This window comes from Candida oxycetoniae (assembly GCF_023343755.2).
Source record: "Candida oxycetoniae strain CBS 10844 chromosome Unknown scaffold3, whole genome shotgun sequence".
NCBI lineage: Eukaryota > Fungi > Ascomycota > Pichiomycetes > Serinales > Debaryomycetaceae > Lodderomyces > Lodderomyces oxycetoniae.
The window spans coordinates 432311-453230 of NW_026055368.1; the positions used below are offsets into that span (position 1 = coordinate 432311).

The 20920-nt window shown below is 36.5% G+C and overlaps 8 protein-coding genes across 8 annotated transcripts; 4 read left to right on the forward strand and 4 right to left on the reverse strand. All coding sequences in view use genetic code 12, as the record gives it.

Moving 5' to 3' along the window:
* Positions 1–422: 422 nt before the first annotated feature.
* On the reverse strand, positions 423–2693 carry KIP1 (Kip1p; the record flags this gene model as incomplete). Its single annotated transcript, XM_049322383.1, has 1 exon — positions 423–2693. The coding sequence occupies one exon, from the start codon at positions 2691–2693 to the stop codon at positions 423–425; it is 2271 nt and encodes a 756-aa protein (XP_049181803.1).
* Positions 2694–3480: 787 nt separating this feature from the next.
* KGF56_001278 (uncharacterized protein) lies at positions 3481–3888 on the reverse strand (the record flags this gene model as incomplete). Its single annotated transcript, XM_049322384.1, has 1 exon — positions 3481–3888. The coding sequence occupies one exon, from the start codon at positions 3886–3888 to the stop codon at positions 3481–3483; it is 408 nt and encodes a 135-aa protein (XP_049181804.1).
* A 452-nt stretch (positions 3889–4340) lies between these two features.
* On the forward strand, positions 4341–7570 carry KGF56_001279 (Rab family GTPase; the record flags this gene model as incomplete). The annotated part of the gene is made up of 2 exons (XM_049322385.1): positions 4341–4989; positions 5994–7570. 2 exons carry the CDS (start codon positions 4341–4343, stop codon positions 7568–7570), a joined length of 2226 nt encoding a protein of 741 aa, XP_049181805.1.
* A 102-nt stretch (positions 7571–7672) lies between these two features.
* YBP1 (Ybp1p) lies at positions 7673–9790 on the reverse strand (the record flags this gene model as incomplete). Its single annotated transcript, XM_049322387.1, has 1 exon — positions 7673–9790. The coding sequence occupies one exon, from the start codon at positions 9788–9790 to the stop codon at positions 7673–7675; it is 2118 nt and encodes a 705-aa protein (XP_049181806.1).
* Positions 9791–10068: 278 nt separating this feature from the next.
* Positions 10069–10659, forward strand: KGF56_001281 (uncharacterized protein; the record flags this gene model as incomplete). The annotated part of the gene is made up of 1 exon (XM_049322388.1): positions 10069–10659. One exon carries the CDS (start codon positions 10069–10071, stop codon positions 10657–10659), a length of 591 nt encoding a protein of 196 aa, XP_049181807.1.
* Positions 10660–11038: 379 nt separating this feature from the next.
* Positions 11039–12187, reverse strand: SIM1 (SUN family protein; the record flags this gene model as incomplete). The annotated part of the gene is made up of 1 exon (XM_049322389.1): positions 11039–12187. The coding sequence occupies one exon, from the start codon at positions 12185–12187 to the stop codon at positions 11039–11041; it is 1149 nt and encodes a 382-aa protein (XP_049181808.1).
* A 4797-nt stretch (positions 12188–16984) lies between these two features.
* FCR3 (Fcr3p) lies at positions 16985–17647 on the forward strand (the record flags this gene model as incomplete). The annotated part of the gene is made up of 1 exon (XM_049322390.1): positions 16985–17647. One exon carries the CDS (start codon positions 16985–16987, stop codon positions 17645–17647), a length of 663 nt encoding a protein of 220 aa, XP_049181809.1.
* A 1037-nt stretch (positions 17648–18684) lies between these two features.
* On the forward strand, positions 18685–20568 carry ARO10 (phenylpyruvate decarboxylase; the record flags this gene model as incomplete). Its single annotated transcript, XM_049322391.1, has 1 exon — positions 18685–20568. The coding sequence occupies one exon, from the start codon at positions 18685–18687 to the stop codon at positions 20566–20568; it is 1884 nt and encodes a 627-aa protein (XP_049181810.1).
* Positions 20569–20920: the final 352 nt, after the last annotated feature.

Below are 20920 nucleotides of genomic sequence, written 5' to 3' on the forward strand. Positions count from 1 at the left end.
CCTTATCCTGTATCCTGTCTCCTATAATAGGTCCCCCCGCTTTCTCTGGCAAGACGTTCTTGGTTGATTCCTTCACCTTGGGGTTTTTAACACCTCATCAAAGCCTTCTCTAATAAGCGCTACCCTCGGTGTTAATAAATGAATAAAAATAACTCTCTGTTAAATCCGAGATAACGTCAAAACTAGTGCTAGTGTCGACTAACGAGCGAAGCGAGTTAGCGGAGTAGGGGTGAGTAGAGAGTAGCGATACTAGCTCGCTTCACTTTCTAGCGGAGTAGGACTGACTAGAGAGTAGGGATATTGCAATAATATAAAGGGTTATAGTAATTAGGTATAATAATACAAAGGGTGGTTTTATTTTATAGTATTGCTATATATACAAAAGAAAAAACATTTTTCAAACCTATAAGGAAAAGTAGAACCTATTGTATACAAACCTTTCTTCTTTTATTTTGATCTTCAAGTAGACTTGTGCTCAGTCGTTGCATGATTGGTATTTTTGTCTTTTTAGGCGACAACGATGAGGCACGTCGCCTCAATTGATTATTTGGTTGGGTTGTTTCATTTCGGTTGACTTTTTTTTCACAAGAATTTTCTTTTAGCAACAGCAGCAGTGGTAATAATGAGTCTTGCACTTGTTTTTTCCAGTCTGTTTCAATAGTTAACAATGCGGATATTTCTTTTGACATTTCTTGATGAATAACTGCTGACGTTTTCTCCAAGATATTCTGCATCGACTGCTCAATCTCTTTACTTAAAGCTGATTTCAAGCTTTCCGTTAAACATCCAATATCGTTCTTTATGGTGCTTGTCTGTTTCGTGCAAATGGCTTCTTCAACTTGTAGTAAACCACTTGTTTTTATCTGGTCAAATAGTTTTTTATTGGCAATTCCAATATTGGTAATCACCTTCTCGACATTGTTGAACATTTGCTTTTGTAAATGTAGCAAAGAGTCTAGACTAGATTGAATTGAAAGAATTGAAAAATTTGGAGACATCTTAGATTTCTCCATATATTGATGTAACTCAGACTGGAATTTATTGTAAAGTTCATTGAGATTTACCAGAATACCAGAATCTATTTGAGCTTGCATTGTTTCTTCAAGAATGCGCAAAGATGCCTGTAGATAGTTTGCGATTATCGAGTTTACCAGGGAAACTGTATGCTCGGATTCTTCTTTAGTTGTGCTCAATTGTCGACTCAATGATTCTATTTCAATCCTTCTATTTTCATTGGCCGTTACAGTCTCTTTGTGTTGCTTCTCCAATGTTTCCACCTTCTCTTTCAACTCCTTAATCACCAAGACCAGCTTTTCAGTTTGTAATTTTTGCTCAGTGTTCAAGTTGGCCAATAAATCACATTTGACACTCAACAGTTTTATCTCTAAATCACGCTCTTTCAATTGCGTATAAAGTGATTCATGTTCTTCTTGAAGTTTACTATACTTTTCCTTCTCCATGTAGATACCATTTTTATTACGTGCTGCATTTAAATCAAGGTTTAGTTGACTGATTTCTTTTGCCATGTCTTTTACTAAGGTTCTTTTCAAAAGAACTTCGGAATCAAGGCCCGTTCGGGGAAGGTTTTTTATGTTCTTGGCTTTAGCAGCATAATCCAAGGTTGAGCATGTCTCCATGGCATTGATTTGTGCCGGAGAAACCGTTGCGATCAAGGTGGTTTTGGTGTTTCCTCCGAGCGAGTCCTGTAGTAGATATGTAAGTTTAGACTCTCGATACGGTATATGTTTTGACTCGCTTTTGTTGTTGTTGTTCAAAGTGTTGATTACTCTGCCCAAAGTTAACAAAGACTGATTAATTCCGCCGGCTTCTTTTGCCAAAGAGCCCGATCGACTGATATTTTCCGAGCCAGCCAAATCAACCAAGTTCATTTTTGATATCTTATACACAGTGTCATTCGTGGGATCTTTCTGGTACAACTGAATGCCAAAAATGGTATGTGATCGTGAAGAGGTTTCATTCATATTTGTAGATGCAGTTTTCCTTCTTTTTAGACCCGCTCTCAAGATTTCCATTCCTTCGTGGTGGCTACTCACACAACATTCAGTCAAGTTCTGTACAGCAATTGCCTTGTGGTTAGGACTTGCTTTACCCAGGATATTTTTTTCAAGTATTCTCAATTTTTTATTGTGCTGTTGTAGCAAGTCTATTAGTTCTTCGTTATAGATTTCCAAGTAAGACACTTTGACAGCAAAGTCGGAATTTGTTGTAGAGTCTAGTTTCTCAAAAAGTGCACATAACAATCTAGGTATTATCCCTGCAACCTCGGGCAAATCAACAGTGTCTAAACTATTTGGGTTACTGGTCCCACACATTGTATACGTTTTCCCGGTTCCAGTTTGACCATAAGCCAAAATTGTTACATTTATGCCATTTAGAAAGTCGCATAGTAGCGGACTTGCCACATTTGCGAAAATAAGCGACTGATCAGCTTGAGACCCGTATATTTGATCGAATTTATATGTCTTCTTACAAGCATCTAAGAAGGTGTTTGAGCTACTGCCGGTGGTGAAGGTTTTATTGGCATTGGCATAATCCATAGTGTTGGATAGCGTAATATATGGTTCCTTTATTGAATAAGTATCATCGGCCAATTCAAGTACAATAGGTGATTTTGCTTTGATCTCTTGCTGGTTTCTTCCCCTACATCGTACAACTACTTGTATATTCGACATGACTATAAATTAGTTGCCTCTTCAAAGGTGCGCCGTTCTTGCTTCTGGAATCTTTAAACTAGATTGAAAAACATAAACAAGAGCATTGAACAGGAAAACAAATAAAAGAAAAAAAAAAATATAGTGCGATGAATCTCGCGCGTTTGGTGTGGAGGACCATATAGGGTTATTGTGGGGGGGAGGCATTTTATAAAGTTGATAGGTAAAGGAGAGGTTACAAGAAGTAAGAGAGAGGTTGTAAGCAGTAATGGGTAGGTGCAAGAAGTAAAAGAGAGGTTGTAAGCAGTAATGGGTAGGTGCAAGAAGTAAAAGAGAGGTTGTAAGCAGTACTGGCGCGTTTTTCAGTAGTAATAGTAGTAATGGCTAGCCAGTTCTAATTGGGAGGAACGACAAAGAGGATGGAGAGAGTTTTGTAACTAGAGGTGGTTTTAAAGCTATTGTGAAGGCATGTGGGTGGCAGCTAGTCTGTGCGACTCCACTATTTCGCTCTCCTCGATGGTGTTGGTGGCAGCTAGTGCGCTCGCTCTGCTCGATAGTGTCAATAGTGTCGATAGAGTCAGTGGCAGCTAGTGTGCTCCACTATCTCGCTCCGCTCGATAGTGTCGATAGTGTTGATAGTGTCGGTAGCAGCTAGTCTGTGTGACTCCACTATCTCACTCTGCTCGATAGTGTCGATAGTGCCGATAGTGAAGAGTTGTAATTTATACATTTAGCTATTTATTTCAATAGAATGAGGTAGGAGCAACAAGGATACTAGTTACTTCAGCATTACCCGACTTTTCCTCCTTCAGTCAAAAAAATCATCATCGTCCTCGTCGTCAAGTTGTTTCCGATTATATACAATCTTAGTTTGCTTCTTTGCCTGCAAATCTCTGCTCAATCCGTCTAAAATATTAACAATATCCTTTTCTAATAATTTGCCATTTATCTGGCCCATTGAGTATAGTTTGATGATATACTCCTCAACTGCTTGTGCTCTATCAGGGCGTACCATTCTAACCCTACTTAGCCTTTCCCTAGCTTCATTATTTAAAACCCTTCCCAAAATAGTGGCCGCCATATCATTAGCTGCAGATTGCTGCTGCAGCAGCAGCTGCAGCTGTTGAGAAGATCCTGGGCCGATACCGCTAGCTGCGTTTTTTTGTAGCTCGGCCATACGAGCCTCTCTTATAGCTCTCAATTCCGCGTCGTCCATTTAATTTCAAAAAGAAAAAGTGATGATGCAATTAAACTTGAAGCTTTAAATTGGTTTAACAAACTCAAATAACTTATGCTCCCCCTTCCCTCCTCTCCTGGAGTGCTTGTGAATGCTTTATTCTCTTGGGAATGCAAAGTCCAACTCAAACTCTGGTATGGTCCCCAATTACAAAACAGTTTTTTCTTCTCTTTAAAAGCGAAAAATTAACATTGTCTGCTTTGTAGGAAAAAAAAAAAAAATAGAAAAAATCAAAGAACAATCAAAGAAATCAAAGTGATTGAAAACCGTTGACCAGTCAGACTCGGAGTCAGACCAAGAAAAGAGGAAGAATAAAGTGGATAAGTCAACGGTAGAATAGTCATTGATTAAGTAAGCAGATACTCATTGCCACAAGGGGCTTACACATTCTCAAGTTTTTGTTCTTTTTTACCCCTCTTCTTTTGTTCAATATGAATTCAGATAAGTCAAATATTCTCAAAAAATACAAGATTGTATTTTTGGGAGATCAGAGTGTGGGAAAGACATCTTTGATAACGCGGTTCATGTATGACACATTTGACGAAACATATGCGACGACTATTGGAATAGACTTTTTGAGCAAAACTATGTACCTCGAAGAGGGTAAGACTATTCGGTTACAGTTGTGGGATACAGCAGGTCAAGAGAGATTCAGGTCATTGATACCATCATATATACGAGACTCCCATGTTGCTGTTATTTGTTATGATATCACCAACAAAAAATCGTTTACAAATTTGGACAAATGGATCAAGGATGTGAAAATAGAGAGAGGAGACGATGTGATTATTGTGTTAGTAGGAAATAAGCTGGATTTAGCAAATGAAAAGCGACAAGTGAGTGTAGAGGATGTTGAGCAGTTGCACAATAAAATTGGCTCGAAATTTTTCATTGAAACATCAACAAAAGCTAATCACAATGTGAAATTATTGTTCAAGAAAATTGCACAAGCATTGCCTGAGTTTAATAGCGAGGAAGACGAAGCGAACGGTGGGGAGCTCCAGACGTCTAATAAGTCGGAGACGATAGATATAAGTATTGAAAATAATGAGCAAGGTACTCAAGGATCGAGCACATGTTGTTAGAAACAAAAAAAAAAAAAGATTCAAAAAAGAAAAATAAAGGAAAAGAACATAAAAACTTGACGAACAATAATATAGATATAAAGCATAAGCAGAAGAAAAGATTCGAGGCAAATGTATAAAACAACATTTCACCCATATTTGGTAATAGTGTCACTAGTCAGTGGTTCCCCACTATCGAGCAGAGCGAGATATTGTCACCTGAATATAGCTAGAGCATGCAGAAGGGACACACACTTTTGCCTCTCATCTCTTAGTACAAGCCAAATACTTTTCATCGCTACCAGCTGCATGAGGTTGCAATTTATGTTTGCGCTACCGCGCGGCCCCCCCCCCCCACACACAGAGGCTACTACTACTGGTGTACGCGCGCGCGCAGTTCAGTTATAAAACAATAAAAATCTTTTTTCGCCTGTTCTCACTCTTCCTTTTGTAGGTCTTTTGTTCTTTTTTTTTTCTTTTTTTTTTTTTTTTTTTTTTTTTTTTTTTTTTTTTTTNTTTTTTGTTTTTTTTTTTTTTTTTTTTTTTTTTTTTTTTTTTTTTTTTTTTTTTTCTCGCTCTTTCTTGCTAAAAATGACCATAGTTAACAATGTCCTAATTAATGGCCAACAAAATCGAGTTTAGTTAAAACACTGCGAGAGATAAAAAAATGTAGCGTGGAGATTGAAACAGCCAATACTAAATTCTCTCTCTCACACACATCCTCACACACCCTCTCACTTTCCCACTCTCGCAGTTAATCTCCCCCGCCCACCCAAAAAATTAAAAAAAACAAAAACTCATAGAGAAAAATTTTCTATATACCAACATAAGACTTACTTTGGCAATAGCGGTTTTCTCATCAAGAGTTGTTAAACGAAATATCCTTTTACCCTCAATTTGATTAATTTGCAACCAAATTAATTTTTTTACTAGTGGGCTGGTTGTATTTGGTCTTGTTGGGATATATCTTTCCTATGTCACAGGTTAATAGTCGAAATGTATCAATTTCTTCGTTATTAGACTCAACGCCCTCAAATAGTTCCAATGGAAACAGCGCTTTGTCTCCAATACTGAAAAGCCAACCAGTATTGAAGAAAAAACCTGCACCTTGTGCACCTCCCACCAAAAGTACAATTTCGCCGATCCAGCTACTTGTTTCCAAGTATCAAACGTCGTTCAACGCTTCAGACTCAGACTCATTGACGGTAAGTGAAGTTGCTCCGATCCAACTCACCAAACTTAAAAAGGGCTTTCTTGCATCAAGAGCTATCGCTAAAACAACTTCAGTTTATGAGCCAAGTCGGCTGCTCAACTCAAAACCGCTGGCGCTGGCGACGACAACAACAGCTGCACAACAACAATCACAACAATCACAACAATCATTACCACTACCACTTGCGCCAAAAAAGTTGCCCAAAAATCTAGCTAGTCAAGTGAAAAGGTTCCAAACAAAATTTCACCTCGATCCTGTTTCTTCATCACTTGTGCAAGCACAATCGAAAAGCAAGACGTCGATAAACTCGATTATCAATTTGGACGATGGCCATAGTACATCTTCCCCCTCACCAGCTCCTCCTTTGACTCCATTGCAGTCAAACGAGGTACTGGCTAATCATAACCTTTTGAAAAGAAAAAGCTCCTTTACAGTATTTGATTCGAAAAAGCGGAAACAAACACCAGAATTGCAACAATCGCCGGCTCTGCTTTCGCGTCAACAGCTGACACCACTGCAATTTCAACAAATACTACGAAAGCAAGCTGCTGCATCTGACGTCCCGATCAAGAAACCATTGCAACCGGGGATGACGACTGAAAAATCCGATAGCCGGCCTGTTGTGAAACTATCAGCACCGTCAGTAATTGATTTGTTAAATCCTCAAGAAGCTGACGTTGTGAATGAAGAAACAGCATTATCATCATTTACGGCTGTCTCTTTGTTGAATGAGGAAAATGCGAAAAAGAGGTTGGACAAACCAACTTTGGAGACATCAATCCTGGATAGATCAACTCTGGAGAAACCAATCCTGGATAGATCGACTCTGGAGAAACCATCTATTGGAAAGGAAAAGGAAAAGGAAAAGGAAAAGGAAAAGGAAAAAATTGAAACTCCCATTATTGCATTGAATATACCTCTTTTAGATCCAAAAAATCCACAACCTGGTAAAGCCGAAGTTGTTGTAAATGTATTGAAATTAGCTGAAGATAAGTATGGTTGGTCAGTGATACATCCCAAGGCTAAGTCAGCTATAGATATAATTGACGATATGATTGACGATGAAGATGAAGATGATAATGACGACGATGACGATTTGATAGATGATCAAGAAAAGCAACAGAACACAACTTCAGCAGGATACCAATTACCAGTACAGCCAAGAGGAAAAGAACTAACAGAGGAACAGTTGGTACGACAACACGAGATTAGAATGATTCGAAAAGTTGGTAAATACGATTTTGAGGATCCATTTATCGATGATATTGAATTGCAGATGGAGGAAGAGATTTCAACAACAAAAGAAGGTTTTTTTGTTTATTGGGGACCACTTATAGATGATCGAAATTCCGGGAAGAAGGGGTCGTCCAAGTCAAAAAAATGAAATGAAATGAAACAAACAAACAAACAAACAATAAACAGTCAGTAAGATATTTTACAGTAAACACATACGTTAAAATTGCAAGATACGCCTTTTCTTCTTTGCTTATTCTCTGAATCTCTCAATCGTGAGTTGAAGCATAGCAGCTGCGTTTTTCTCAAATTGATTAGCGTTATGCTCTTTTACCTGCGTTAGATCCTTTTCTATTATACTCAATACTTTCTCAATTTTGTTCTTATTTTCAACAACCACATTATGCCTCTTGAGTCCTACAAAAAAGTTCAAGTATGCAGCTAAAGTGGACAATTTCTTTGAGTCTATCAGAACTTCTTTGTCTTTAACTACAATACAATTTGAATGTGCCATGAGCATCAATTCTAACATATCACTGAGCTTTTCTTTATTCAAAGTGTAATGTTTTCCATAACTAATTGAGGATTGTCTTGGTGGTAATTTTGGCGGTGGTGGTGGTGATGGTGGTGAAGAAGAGGAAGCACCACCTGAATTTGTACTCCCCAAAGAAGCTTTATCCAAATTCAAATCTTCGACCACATCATCATCGTTTCGCAGAATCAACAACAATTCTTTAAATGTTCCAATTAAAGCTGGGCGGACCGACTCATAAGGGCAGTTCTCTAATGTGTCCTTAATAAATTCATAACCTATTGATTCGGGGCTTAAATATAGCAATTTCGTGAGTAAAGTGAGAATCATGTACCTTGCTACGGGGGTGTCGTTATCTGTTAGAATAAATAGTAGCAGTTGGTAAAAAACAAGCAAGAACACTTTTGGTGTTGAGGCTATGTCTATCTGAATACTACTGCTCTTTTTTGGATATATCTCTTTTTGAGACAATACAAACCATATCCAATACAAAACAACATCTTGTACTGTTTTATGGTTATATGCAGATTGCACCATCTGTGGGATGACTAACCTCAAGGCCATATAAATGACGTCTCTGAACTCGATGCTGACTCCATGCATGTGCTGCTGTTGCTGTTGCTCTTGCTGCTGTTGCTCTTTTCTCATCGCTGAGGCAGTGAATAGAATTAACTCACCCAATATTGAATTGTTAATAGTGGTCGCTGTAGTGTTCACCACATTCGTGTATATATTGTTTTGATAATCAACAATACATTTTTCGAATAACATCTCAGTAGCGTCATCCGCATTTAGTTCTACTTGTCTAAATAAGTCATTAGTCTCCTTGATAAATTTCTCAAAAATATTTTTCAAATACAAATCAAACAGGTTGGCCAATTCTACCCATCTATCCATTATCGCGTTTTGATACTCAAAGTCGTAAATCGGTGTTTTTCCAGAGCGTTTTTGCAATCTGCAAAAATGATCCAACGCAAATCCATCAGCATGGCACTTTGTACAGATTGTGATTATATTAGTCAGAAATCCTGTTAATAATTTTCTCTGCAAGTATGCTTCATCCAGCCGAACTCGTTCAAGGTCTTCTTTTGAGTGTTGGGAAAGGTCACTTGGTTCTGGTAATCCGGAATAGTTTCTTACAAAAACGTATGCTCTTCGCAAAACAAAACGGTAATTTTCAATTGAACAGGATGACTGATTAAGGTTGTAAACCAAATTGATAAATGATGCCACCGCCATCGCAACGAATCTAGAAGGATAAAGTGTACGTATCTTTTTCATACTTGCATCGATCAATTCATTCACGCAGTACACTTTAATGTCAAAGAAATTCTCCTGCTGGAGTTGTACGTAATCGTCTACCTTATCTTCGAGGTTCACATTCAAAGTTTCCAATAGCTCACAGCTTTTCAAAAAAAGCTCCTTTGGATTACCTTCTTTAGCGAGCACTTCGAAAATTTTCAACACTTTGTAAATGCATGGAGCTTTTCTTATTCCAACTGAAAAATCGAAATCTGAGTCAACATAAGCAATTATTATCGATGGTAAATCCCATCCAATCTCAAAAGTCAATTCGGGGTTCTTCTCCAAAGTTTTCAATACACATTCCAATAAGAGCTCTCTTTGCTCTTTGCTATATCTCTTTGGTTCTTGAAGATAGATATCCAACAACGTACTGTATGATAAATAATCCTTGCTTTCAACAGCATCTCTAGCACCAGATTCTATATTCTCAAGCACTTGATCGAATTGTGCTTGTTCGGGTACCTCCTTTAGAGTAGACTCACTAGTGATTGAATTTGACGTTGAAGTCAATTCATGAATGCTCTCATCTGCCATAACAACAAAGTCTCGCAACACCTAGAGGGGGGGGGGGTTCAGATGACTAGTGGTTCTGTATCAGCATTACAATTGGATGTTCTTCATTTTTTTTTTTTTTCGGGGCTCGTTGATGTAGCGCGCAATCGCGAGAGTGAAGAGCAAAGAGGAAAGGGACAGGTTGAGAGGTAAAGGAGGAAAGAAGAGAGGAAAAGAAGGAAGAGAGAAAGAAAAGGAGACAACAAGAGTGTTGGTAATAGATTCTTTTGTTCCAAGCAAGGTATAATTTGTAAAGAACCATGTCATCGATTATACGACAGTCAGATTCAGACTCAGAATCAAAGTCAGATACTGAAAAATCCTCTAGTTTATCCTCTTCATTGGAAGAAAATGCAAATATACAACAGATTGAAGACGACGATACCAGACCCAAACCCATGATACCGATATCGACTTCGATTATTCTAGACCAGTTACCAATTAGTCGTCAACAGAAATTAGAACAAACTATAAACGAACAAATACATCATGAGAGATTAAAGACATTGGTATTTAGTAAAACTAGTGCTAAAGAGAAGGGGGAGGAGGGAAAAGGGGAGGAGGGGGAGCAAAAACTAGCTATTGAAAGTAATAAAATTAGTCTACGGTTTCAACCCATTGGTTCAACTAGAGGAATTGTTCCAAAAGTATTTAAAATATCTACTACCCAAACAGTATCAACTATTAACAAATTTCTATGTCAAAAATTAAAACAAAAGGCACCATTTCATTTATATATTCAAAACTCGTTTGAACCAAATCCCGATGAAAAAATCGGTGATCTATACAATTTGTTCAAGACAAATAATGAATTGATTATAAGTTATTGCAATACACTAGCATTTGGATAAAAGGGACTAACCTACTCCATACATAACAAGAATAAAACTCTTTCTACAATTAAAATTGTAGATACAAAATAAATGGTACCAAATATATAATAAAAAAAGAAGAACATATATACGAGTAATACAACCAATCGAAGATAACGGTTATCATAATAGAAAAACAGTTGAATAAAAAAAAAAAATAAAACTATAATCACACATTCCTTCCCTTTATCTTTGGTAACCTACTGTCCTCTCAATCATACAACGATGATGAGGTTAACAGTAATCCCCAAGCTGAATGAAAATATATATATATAAAAAAAAGGGAACAAAATATGGCACCAAAAAACAATCACAAAAGAAAGAAAAAAAGAAATTTGATTGAAATTTATTTTCCTCTTTAATAAAAGACAAATTTGGCTTTACCTGAGTTGACAGTAACTGTACATCCATCAGAGCCACTACCGTTGTATTGGCCATTTTCGTACTTACAAGCACCATTAACATCATCACCAACAATCTTGACGTTGTAATTTGGTTTTTCCTTATTGTTAGGATTTGGAATCAATGACAAGTAAGTTTTTCCTCCAGTGGTTCCAGCACCCAAAACAACTGGAGCCCAATTACCAACACCGGAACTTGCAGTACCCCAAATGCATCCATCTTCAATAGATACACCAGCATTGTTAACATAGTATTGGGTAGAAGTTTTACCTCCCTTCCAAGTGTAGTAATTGTCGCTATCAACAACTGAAACAGGAGCATCACCACCAGCAGATAACAAGGTTGGAATGTTCATATTTTCAGAACCTGGATAATCAGTTCTGCAAATGGCAACATCTTTGGAAATTTGAGAGTCAAACTCAACATTGTTTGCTCCCCATGCACACAAGTAGTCTTCGTTGGGGTTGGATCTATACAATTTTCCATTCTTACAGTATAAACCACCAACGGAAATACCACTGTCTGGTTGATTAGATGGCCATTGAGTTTTGGACATACCAGCTTGACAAGCGTATGAGCAGTAGTAGCCATCTTTACAGTTTGATGAAGTATCACCTTTCTCATTCATAACCGTGGTCCAACCTCCCTCTAAACCTGAAATCCAATCAACAGCGATAACACCTTGACCAACTGGAACGGAATCACATGAGTAAACACCGTCTTGGAATTTTTCAGATGGATCGGCAAAGGCAGATAAGTCACCGGCAATTGAACCTTGTCCTGATGAAGGAGTTTCAGATGAAGCTGGAGCATCAGTTGAGGTTGATTCTTCAACTGATGATGAAGAAGAAGAAGTGGTTTTTGCTTCATCTTGGGTAGTTTCGGCAGCTGGGGCTTGAATAGTAGCTGAAGTTGAAATTTCAGCAAGTACTGGGTGAGCTGAAGCAGATGGACCGGAAAGAGTGTTACCTTTAGAGTCAACATAAACAATTTGAGTAACAACAGCTCTCTTTTGGTGTTGGTGGTGTTGATGATGTTGGTGAGATGCAGGAGCCGCTAAAGCAGCAGCAGCAATAGTCAACAAACTCAAAACTGAAGTTTTCATTTTTTATCTCAACTACTTAAAAAAAAAAAAATAAAAAATTAAAGGATATCAACAATAAAACTATGATAAAAAGATTGGATATAATTTGAAGCTTAGTAAACGCCTAAGTTTCTAATCTTGATTTAAGGAAAGACAATAGTTGGTTGGTTGTTGCACAAGGAAAAGTAAAAGATCCTAGCGTGTGATACTAAATGAGTGAAATCAAATTTGGTCGATATAGTGAAAGGAAGGGGAAAAAAAAAAAAGAAAGAATTTTTTGATAGAAAACAACATGAACGTTTGAAGTAGAAAGAAATGTTGTGATATTTATACATCTTGTTGTGATCTAACCTTAAATTTATGTGCAATATTGCATTAATGATCGATTTCTTCTTTTAGCAAATTGCATATATTGTGATGTAGTGTTTATATGTTGTCCAAATCTGACACTAATGAAAAAAAAAAAACTAAATAAAAAAGAAAAGAAATTTCACAAGTTGCGAAATTGACACACATACAATACCCACAATTGAACTCCTACACAATAAACACAATTGAACACTTACACAAACAATAATATTGTGGTGTATCCTGCATTTATGTCAGGCCCTAGTAGAAGTACTTTGTACATTTTATATTTTAACAGCAAAATATTATATACGGTGGCAAAAATGAATGAATCTATTATATCCAAAGATACAATTCAGTACCTAAGCTTCAGTCTCCTTTAGTAAGTAAGATCGAAACCATTATTGCTTTTCTTTTTTTTTTTAATAAACAAAGCGTTATGCTGAAAGCTCCAAGAACAAAAAGAAAGAAAAGTTTACTAGCTAACGCACGCCGCTCTAGTCTCACAGATTAAAAATTGCACGACTCGACGTAGAGATGCTAAATAGAGCTACCATGTGCGTCTAGAATCGCTAAATTGAAAAATACATTTTTTTTTTTTTTTGCAATCTTGACCCCTGTTTAAACTTTAAAGAGGCAATACACACACACGCACGCAAGTTTGACATAGTTAATAGAAAAAAAAAAAGATCAAAATTGGGGGCGGTGAGGAAAAAAAAAGCAGTGTAGAAAGATATACCAAGTTTTATCATCAGAACAGGGGTTTCTCCCGACACGGGTCTGAGAGTGAAAAGCGTTTCATTTCAAGGGCAATATAAAACGCTTTTCATCAAATAAAGCAATGTCATTATACGTTTTTTATCAAATAATGCAATTTCATTATACGCTTTTTATCAAATAAAGTAATGTCATTTTACAAGCCTCCATCTTACAAAATCATATGGCCAAAGTTCGCATCTTGTACACACACTCTCAATTTTTTTTTCTTTTTTGTTTTAGAAATTGTTATTGGTACACGCCCTGAAAAAAAATTCATAGCGTAATACATAGGTTGAAGTATTCAACGACTTGATGATGTGGTGTCCTGTACATACAATATGGGTTTTTACCAAAAGAGGGTAAATTAGTTCAAATTAATTTAAAAGTAGAGTGGGTACATGGGACAAGTAACACTTGAGTACAAGTGTCCTTTTCAAATTACCCCATTATCTCAGGAAAATATGTTCTCTTTCAGAAACCATCGTTATTATTTTCATGGAAGTGTGTCCTCTTCAGAACTACCATCCTTGTTATTATCATGGAAATGTGCCAGTAGATAGTAAGTCGTTATTTTTAAACTGTACCGTGATTTATGTAAAAATTTTACTCTTGTAATTTCGTGTGTAAGCGGCTTACTCTTCACCTCTTGTGAGTTGAGTGTGTAGTTATGATTCTAGGTTTGTTTGACAATATTTAATTTCATAGTCTCATTTCAGGGCATATATTATGTTAATGTTGATTAGTTCTTTTTCAGAGCTAAACTTGTACATACTAATATCGTACATGTCTGCTGTTTTTTCACGCCTCAGTTGAGAAAGGGAAAAAAGCATATTATTAAACTGTAACAATATTCAAGATCCAAGATGGAATTTCCGTCATGAACAATAGTTCACAATGGCCGTAAACCAGCAAGGCCAGTCAAATCCAAATAATAGCTAGTACTCTGAATATGAGGCAAGGAAAGTAATATCTCCCCACATGTTGGTTCTACTCGCATTCTCCTTTTTTCTTTTTTTTTTTCTCTACAATGCAAAATTATCTTATTGGCAATACTCAATCTAGAAGTATGTATTAGGGACCACCATAATCACCATTTTTTATCACCCGAGAATTCGGACTCATTTATTGTCTACACACACCTAAACATGAGATCATCCCCGTACATTAATCATCTGCGTCAAATATTACTCTTTACTATTTATTACAAGCATTTAACATAATTGTTCATAATATTTTGTTCGTGTACTTGGTCAACAAATCTGCTCCATCTAAATATGGATTTATGGTGCATATACTGTTTTTGCAGACTATATTTTGGTAGAGATATCAAATTGTCTTTGAACCTGAAAAAAGTTTCTCGTTTGAAATAAAGAGGTTTAGAGTATTGAATACACAACCTAAAGAAAAAAAAGGTTTTCAACACTTAGTAGCTTGGTACGACACTATCTCGTTTTGCTCGATAGTGTCTTTGTTGCTTGGACATTGAAAAATAATTTTTGATCCTTTGCCACAAGTAATGAAGCTAATGGAATGAAAAAAGAAATCGAAAATGAAGATAGAGATGAAATTGTAGAGCTTTTTTTTTTTGGATTTTTTTTTTTCCTTTGTTGAAGCCAAAGGAGGAATCACAGATGGGCTCAGTTGATGGCACAAATAAGCGAACCCAGTTGATAATGGGATAATAAATAGTTTACTTGATACAATTTACTAGCACTGGTTCACATATCGTGTATCTACCATGAAAAGAAGGGTCGGGTCCGCACCATTGCGCATCGCTATTTCACTCCGCAACTTGTGACGGTTATTTTGGACAATGTCTTGCTTATTTGACTTGTTTTCTCCTATTCTTTCTTTATCGGTATATGCGAAATTAGATACGTTGGCACATTAAGCGATGCACCTAGGTTTAAGTTTGAGAGGAAAAAAAAATTTTCACACCCAAATCCAAGTCGACACTGAAGCTTAAAATATGATTTTGCGTAAGTTACCTACATATGATGAATAAATTCAAAAAAGAAAAGCCGTTTTATAGTACAAGCGAAAAAGCGGTTATGTACTGGACATGCCTTTGACAACTTGACAACGGAAACCAAGCAAAATGAAATCCCAACTTGACAACGGAAATCAAGCAAAATGAAATCCCAACTCGTTTAAAATAGCTGGTGTATGATTTTCTCGGTTTCTGAACTATAGTGCTGTATTATAGTTTCTCACCTAAAGTGTTACTTTTTAGAAACTATTTTTGAAAGGGGGGACTCGACTGAAACTTCAGCTGGGCTTAGCTCAGCTGAAGTGATTGCAATTTTTGCTTCTTCAATCACACATAATGATTTCATCGGATCAACCTTTTTGTTTCTTTTCTTTTCTTTTTTTTTTTTTGCAAGTTATGACTGGCTTTTTCCTTTTGGTTCTTTTCTTTTTCGCAACCAATACTATCTATAAGCTCGTCCAAAAAACAAAAAAGAATTGTAAATGACGAAGGAAGGTCGCACGATATTTAGTTACTGACATCAAGCACTGTGCAGCTTCTTTTATGAATGATTACGAATTGAGGAAAGGGGAAAAGGGAAAAGGGAAAAGGGAAAAGGGAAAAGGGGTCAAAATCAACTTGCGTAAAAAAATTCATCTCCTCCTTGCCCTCCCTTTCCTTTTACTTTTTCTTTCTATTTTGTTTCTTCCCCTCTTCCAATGGGGAGAGTGATTAGAAAAAACAAATTTGCAATTCATCAGGAATCTTTTTTAATAGCCCTGATGTTAGACAAGTTTTTCTTCATCCCAGATCTATTGCTACACGTTTCTGTAATTTTTTTTTCATGTCCTTCCTCTATTTGTTGAAGGCCTAGATTTATATGTTATTGTTGCTTTTCGATACTTTATTGTAAACTTGTCTCCTACGGTTATTTCATTTCAATATAATAAGAATTGGCTTCTACGTATTTGGTAAAGATAATATAATGAAAGACTTTCTGATTGTCATTGAGTATTTTTCTTTGCTTTTTTCTCTATAAATGGTTAAATTACTGTACTACCCTGAAACTGCCCAAATTAATATTCATTACAACATTTTTCACCATAATGATACTCAATAGATGAATATTTCTATACTTTTCATTTTCAGTTTGAAAAGAAGAAAAGGTAAAAAAACAGCTGAAGGCTTAAATGTAGAACCAAAGAAAGTTTGATGATCGACTAGACAGCTTTTGAATAGATACATATAATGAGTTTTTTTTCTACTTCAGCAAGATTGTAAGCAACCCTAGGTAAGTTGTTTATTTCAAAAACTAATAATAGACATGACTTATGGTTCAACTAAGGCCCGTTTAATGAAGCATACAGTATATGGGTCATACAAGTATTAAAATGAGAGTTCTTCTATTATAGATACTCTTGATTTTAAAAATCATTTTCGTGCATTTCTATTAAGCCCAGTTTGCAAGATATATAAAACTGATATCGCTAATATATATATATATATTAGCGCTATAGGTTCCCTCCATAACATCAAGTGGAGCAAATCACCAAAAGAAAGTGTTGGGCAGAGTAGAGTGTGTTCCTAACATTGTCTTTGGCTCGCTAGTGAAGTGAAAAACAATAGAGTAGAATGGTCAGAGTGTAGTTTTTTTGCTCAGTTTTGTAATTTTCAAAAGGTTCACAAAGGTAAATATTGTAATATATTCAGTACACTACTTTATTTGGGGTATGGTAGGCTCTATGTATGAATACCAGGCTATAGAAGATCAGTCCGAGGCTATCAAAAACTTGTCCTCGAAAAGCGCAGAGGAGTTGAGACGAGAGCAAAACCGAGCAGCACAGAGGGCGTTTCGGGAACGAAAAGAAACAAAATTGAGAGAATTAGAAAAGAAGTTGAGTGAAAGCGAACAAATAAGAAAAAGACTAGAAAATGAGTTAGATGAAAGGAGAAGAACTGATGTGAAGTTCTCGTTCCCGAATGGAATGGGAATGGAGAACACTATGAGAAAAGGGAAACCAATAGGGACAGATATGTGGTCTAATACGTCGATTGCTTGGGATGGGCAAGGGCAAGGAGAGCATGAAATGTCAAGTGCTATGCTAGAGCATGAAATGTCAAGTGCTATGCTAGAACATGAAATGTCAAGTACTATGTTAGAGCATGAATTGTCAAGTGCTGGATTAGAGCAGGAGATGCCAAGTGCTGAGTGGGAGCAAGGTGGTAATGATCAACTGGGGCAGAGGGTCTTCTCTGTTTTCTCTTCCTGGGAGTATATCTCTCGACAAGACTGTGATGCAGTAGAAGTGATGAATCGATTAAAGGGAAAAGAGAAATGTCATGAATACGGGCCAGCGTATAGTAAGGAGAGTATAGATGAGGTAATAGCATCACTAAAACACTAGTCTTCGAAACTATAACGCCGAAGGCGTCATAGTGGAGTCAAAAAGACTTTAGGAACAGAGACTAGATTCACCTGTGGCTCCTCTAATTGAACGAATAGAGTAGTTTATAGTAGTGTAGAGAGTGTACAACAGAGAACAAACTATTTGAGTTAGAAGAGAGAAGTAGATGGTAGCTTGAAGATTTGACAGGAAGATTGCTTTTCAATACAAGGTTTTTTTTTGACACTTTTGAGTTAAAGACATATCTTCCCCACCTCCTATTACGAAAATGCTGCTGTATTTTTGAATAAAAACAGCATAAACGATCAAATGAAAGTAAACATTACTGCGCTGAGCCAAAAAAAAAAAAAAAGGTGTAACACTGCAAATGGCTTAGACTTTATTCGTCAATTGTAAAACGCATTCAATACATACCTATCAAAAGATCATGGACAACTTCGCAAGTCCCAATTGTTGATCTACATAGTCAAAAAAGTGTACTTTTTCTTCAATACACGCAAGTACAAAAAATGTGTAGAAATACGTGGAAAGAGAGACTATATTGGAAAAACTAAGGGCAACACTAAGAAACAACAAAGATGTATAGAAATCGGTAAATAGCGGCATTCGAAAAAAAAAAAAAAGGAAGGAAGTGACCATAAAAGTTGAGAGTGCTCAATTTTATTGTTTTCCCCCCCATTTCCTTCTATAACCGAGTTATTGCATGATAGAAATTATTAATACTTACACTTGCGAAAATGCAAAAGAGATCATTAAGTATTGAAAAAGAAAGTTATATTTATTCAGCACTTCTTACACATTGGCACTAAGTAGCGGGATAAAGCGGGAAAAACCAAATGTGTGATTTATTGCAAAATCCAAAAAAAAAAGAAAATCGTATGCAAGCCAGGGGCTTGTAAAGGTTGTTTATAAATAGTCTTGCTCATGTCCCCCTCCCCCCTCCAGTCTCAAAAAGCAAACTCTCTTTCCTCTCTTCTCTTCCTCATCTTTTCTCTCTTTTCCTATAAACCAACTGCAAAACTTTGAAAATAGGGGAAATGGTTCCAATTCAAGAAATCTTGTCTCAAAATACTTCACAGCAAACTTCTGCTACAATAACTCCAATTGAAGTACCTAGTAGTATAAGCCTTGCAGAATTCATTTTTTACAGAATTACTCAAGCCAACCCAAAGTTGAAAACAATTTTTGGCATTCCTGGTGACTTTAATCTCAATTTTATAGACCATGTTTATTCACCGGTTGTTGCCAACAGGGGTGTAAAGCTTATTAATGTATGCAATGAATTGAATGGGGCTTATGCTGCAGATGCTTATGCTAGAGTTATCGATGGGTTATCAGTATTAATCACAACTTATGGTGTAGGAGAATTGTCTGCAATAAATGGTATTGCTGGTGCTTTTGCCGAGTATAGTCCCGTTTTGCATATTGTTGGTATGACTTCATTAAAGCAGCAAGAAGAAGGAAAAAGTCAAGTGAAAAACTTGCACCATCTTCTTCCTAATCATGACTGTTTCAAGACCCCTGATCATTTAGTTTATGAAAAGATGATTGACGCAATTTCTTGTGCTAAAGAAACGTTAACTTCTGACATGGATGAAAATTCAGAAAAGATTGATAAAGTTTTGAAAAAGATTATCCAAGAAAGACGACCAGGTTATTTGTTTATTCCTTGTGACATACCTGATTTGCAAATATCGTCGCAACTGCTATTTGCAAATCCATTTTCGCTGGCTTCCAAATACGAAAACACTGAAATCTTTTCAAAATTGTTGGATACAATTTCTGATGAAATTTTGGTCAAGTTTTATGAGTCTAAAAACCCGTCAGTTTTGTCTGATTGTTTAACCACTCGATTCGGAGCTCAAAAGCAACTTGATAATCTTATTGAAAAATTACCCGAGTCGGTGAAAATTTTCACATCCAATTTTGGAAGAAATGTTGACGAAACAAAGAGCAACTATGCTGGTGTCTATAATGGTGGCGGATCGGCTACACCCAGAGTTCAGCAGCTTCTTGAGTCGTCTGATTTCTTGCTTCTCCTTGGATATTACAATACCGAAATGAACAATGGCACTTTTTCCACCGATTTTTCACGTATCAAAGACGTTGTCATTTTGCACCCAGATTATGTTCAGGTCAATGGCAAAACGTACAATATCAAGCAATCTGATGGAGAAAGATTGTTTCAAATTGGTTCACTTTTGGAGGTTTTGGCTGAGAAGTTTGATGCGAATAAATTAGTTGCAACCAAGCCCTTTGAAGAGCATTATGAAGCTTCAAACCAATACCGAGCATCAGAATTGGATTCTCAGTTTGTACCACAGGACAAATTGACTGACCACTTTAATCAAACTTTTCAACCCGGGGACTTGTTTATAGTGGATACAATGTCATTTGTGTTTGGTTTACCTGATGTAAAATTTACCAAAGGTGTGAAACTTCTTTCATCTACAGCGTGGGGATCGATTGGGTGGGCACTACCTGCCTCTTTTGGCGCGACTTTTGCATCTAATGACTTGCATATGAATGGCAGAATTATTTTAGTCCAAGGTGACGGAGGAGCGCAAATGACTGTACAGGAATTGTCAAGCTTTATCAGATACCACGATATATTACCAAACAAGCCTCAAATTTATATGATTAACAATTATGGATACACTATTGAGCGTGCAATCAAAGGTCCAAACAGACCATATAATGACATTAACGCTAATTGGAAATGGTGCGATTTACTACTGACGTTTGGCGGTGAAGAGGGAATAACTCATGAATCAATCAAACTCAATAATGTTGAGGAATTTGACGCTTTTTTTGCAAAGAGAGCTGCTCTGCATCAAGACATGTCCAAGTTGAAGTTCTACGAGGTCATTTGCGGTAAGTATGACGTACCTTCAAAAGTATCCAAATTGATCAAGAAGTAGAGATTTGTTACAAGTTTATCGAATTTTGTAAGGTGTAGTTTTAGCCCCTTTATAGATTTTAATGATGATGTTTAATGTTTGGTAGCGGAACTATACAAGTCTAGATGCTTTCAACAATTCTATACAGAGAGAGAAAGAGAGAGAGAGAGAAAAAAAAAAAAAGGTTGATTACTTGTAACAATCTTTTCTTTCTTTATTGATACACATTCAATATAACACACGGGCCACACAGATATGGTATGGTTCTTTCTTTTGATATTATGGGTTAAAAGTTAATATGCAAATATAAAACTAACTAGTCTTTTTTTTTCCCCTCCTCTTGTTGTTTTGGTTGATTTTTTTTTTTAGTCTG